Source organism: Galeopterus variegatus, unplaced genomic scaffold (genome assembly GCF_000696425.1).
Source record: "Galeopterus variegatus unplaced genomic scaffold, G_variegatus-3.0.2 Scaffold3446, whole genome shotgun sequence".
NCBI classification, from domain to species: Eukaryota; Metazoa; Chordata; class Mammalia; order Dermoptera; family Cynocephalidae; genus Galeopterus; species Galeopterus variegatus.
Window position 1 is genome coordinate 116011 of NW_007729557.1, and position 2887 is coordinate 118897.

General features: G+C 33.9%; 1 protein-coding gene across 1 annotated transcript in view; it reads left to right on the forward strand.

Moving 5' to 3' along the window:
• PPP2R5A (protein phosphatase 2, regulatory subunit B', alpha) overlaps positions 1–2887 on the forward strand; it is an 85402-nt gene that overhangs the window by 48718 nt on the left and 33797 nt on the right. Inside the window, exon 3 of the mRNA XM_008585081.1 lies at positions 1338–1439. Coding sequence (XP_008583303.1) covers positions 1338–1439 — 102 coding nt within the window. The remainder of the gene's footprint in view (positions 1–1337; positions 1440–2887) is intronic.

Sequence of the window (2887 nt, forward strand, 5' to 3'; positions counted from 1 at the left end):
TGTGTTTTTTTTTTTTTTTTTTTTTTTTTTTTTAAGCTTCTGGTATTTAATTTCTAGGTGAGAGCTGAGCCATCTCACCTACTTAGTCCTTTAAAGCTCTTCTGAATATTTGTTCTATACAGTTAATTTTATTGGTGGCTACGAAGTTAGCTTTTTCTTTTACTACTGACAATAATAAGTATGATCTCAAGGGCAAATTATGACCTTTTATGGGATATATTTCTTTTTTTCAGTTTCTATCTATTGCTTTCTGCTACTTTTTGTGAAATTGGTGTCCATCAAACTGTTTATTGGCTTTGCCTTCAACTACTGGCTTTGAGTTCTAACTGATCAAATTCTAGTTTCTTTCTTTCTAAGTCTTATGGTTATAGTAATTTACTTTTAGCAGTTATTTGCCTACCACAGATGCCACTTCATATGAATGCATGGAAATTTACTTGCACTTCAAGCACCCCTTGTCTTATCCTCTATTCCCTGAGTAGTATAGTTTATCTCAAAGGATCAACCCCTTAGTAGTTTGGCTTTAAATGTTTACTAAACTATTTGGTCTGTCAGTCTGTTCATTATTGTTTAAAAATTGTGGGTTAGAACCACAATCTGTCCTTTGCTAGAAAAAAAGGATATATAGTTATCTTGGTACTGAGACAGATAATGTGAAAGATGAAATTATAAATACTTTATTTCATGAACTCTAAAATGAAGACTCTTAGAGCACCAGATTTCAGAGAGATTAATACATTGTTTAAAAATCTCAGAGTAGATGAAATACAGTAAATTAAATCATCATGGGATATTATATTCCATGTCTGTAAAAATAGTGAAGGCATTCTACCCCCTCCTTCCCTCCTGTCCCTTAGTGTGGTATGTATGTATAAAAATGGAGACCTAACTCTTTTGAGGTATAAGTATAGAATATGGCTGGGTTAGAATATGGAAGGAATTGTGGAAAGATGAATCAAGTTAGAGTTAGATAGAGTCAGTAACTTTATCCTTTTCCCCCCCAAATTTCCTCTCCTGCTCTCCCCTTCTTCCCCTCCTGTCTTTCTTTTTAAGCAAAACTTGGGAAGAACAATTCTTAATTTAAGGAAGAGGAATCCAGAGGTAATCTGTAATCTTCAGTAGCTTTTGTGATCTAAGAAAGTCAGTTACTAGGTAGAGGAAACAAAGAAACACCTGCCTTCTTCATATCTTGAAGTGGTTTATGGTTTTTGAACTAAGCTTACAGCCACAACTTAACTTTTTTCTTAAATAAATTGATCTTTAAAATACTTCATTTTGCATTGTTGAATTCAATTATACAACAAAGAACATAAATCTAAATTTATTTTTCTTCACAGATCAGTGCTAATATCTTCCGTACGCTTCCTCCAAGTGATAATCCAGATTTTGATCCAGAAGAGGATGAACCCACACTTGAGGCCTCTTGGCCTCACATTCAAGTATGGAACAAAATTATGTACTGATAGTTTTTTTATTTATGATATTTTGCTGAAATCATGGTTTTCTCTTTTAGATTCTGAGTATCTGTTTAAAATATTTGACTTTTAATATGTTTTGTTAACATTATTTTCTTTTCTGAAAATAATTGTTTTTCATGTTTTTTTCATTGTGATAAAATATACTGTTTTAGTCCGTTTCGTGTTGCTATAACAGAAATACCTGAGAATGGGTAATTTATAAAGGAAAGAGATTTATTTGGATTATGATCCTGGGACAGCTGCATCTGGCACAGGCCTCAGGCTGCTTCTACTCATGGCAGAAAGTGGCAGGCAGCTGGCAGATCACATGGTGAGAGGAAGCAAGAGAGAGAGAGAGAGGAGGTGCCAGGGTCCTTTAAACTATCAGTCTCGCAGGAACTAATAAGAGTGAAAACTCACTAACTACCTCTCCTCCCCCAGGGAGAGCATTAATCCATTCATGAGGGATCCGCCCCCATGACTCAATCAGTTTCCAACACTGCCACATTGGAGATCAAATTTCCACATGAGTTTTGGAGGGGACAACACATCCAATCTCCATCATATACTTAACATTGACCATTTAATCCATTTTAAAGTATGCAATTTAATAGCATTAAGTACATTCACAATGCAACCATCACCGCTATCTAGTTCCAGAACTTTTTCATCACCCCAAATGGAAATAGAAACCACCTTGTCATTAGCAGTCACTACCTATTCCCCCATCTTCACAGCCCCTGAGAACTACTAATCTGCTTTCTGTCTTTATGGATTTGCCTATTCTGGATATTTCATATAAATGGAATCATATAATGTGGCCTTTCATGTCTGGGTTCTTTCACTTATATTGTTTTCAAGGTTCATCAATGTTGTAGCATGGATCAGTACTTCATTTCTTTCTATGGCTGAATAATACTTGTATTTCATCATATGGATATACCCATATTTGTTTATCCATTTACCAGTTCATGGACATTTAGATTGTTTCCACCTTTTGGCTATTGTGACTAGAGCTGTTATGGACATTCATGTACAAGTTTTTATTTCAACATTTGTTTCCCGTAAGTTTTCATATGTTGTGTTTTTGTTTTTATTCATCTCAAAATCTTTTCCAATTTCCCATGGGATTTCTTCTTTGATCCATTAGTTATTTAGGAATGTGTTGTTTAATTTCTATTTGTGACTTTCTCAAATTTCCTTATATTAATGATTTCTGATTTTATTCTTTTGTATTTGGAGAATGTATGATTTCAGTTCTTTTAAATTTATTGAGACTTATTTATGGCTTAGTATATGATGTATCCTGGAGAATGTATCATGTGTGCTTGAAAAGAATGCCTGTTCTATCCATTATTGAAAGTGAGATATTGAAGTTTCTATTATAGTTGAATTGTCTGTTTCTCTCTTCAGTTCTTACAAGTTTTTGC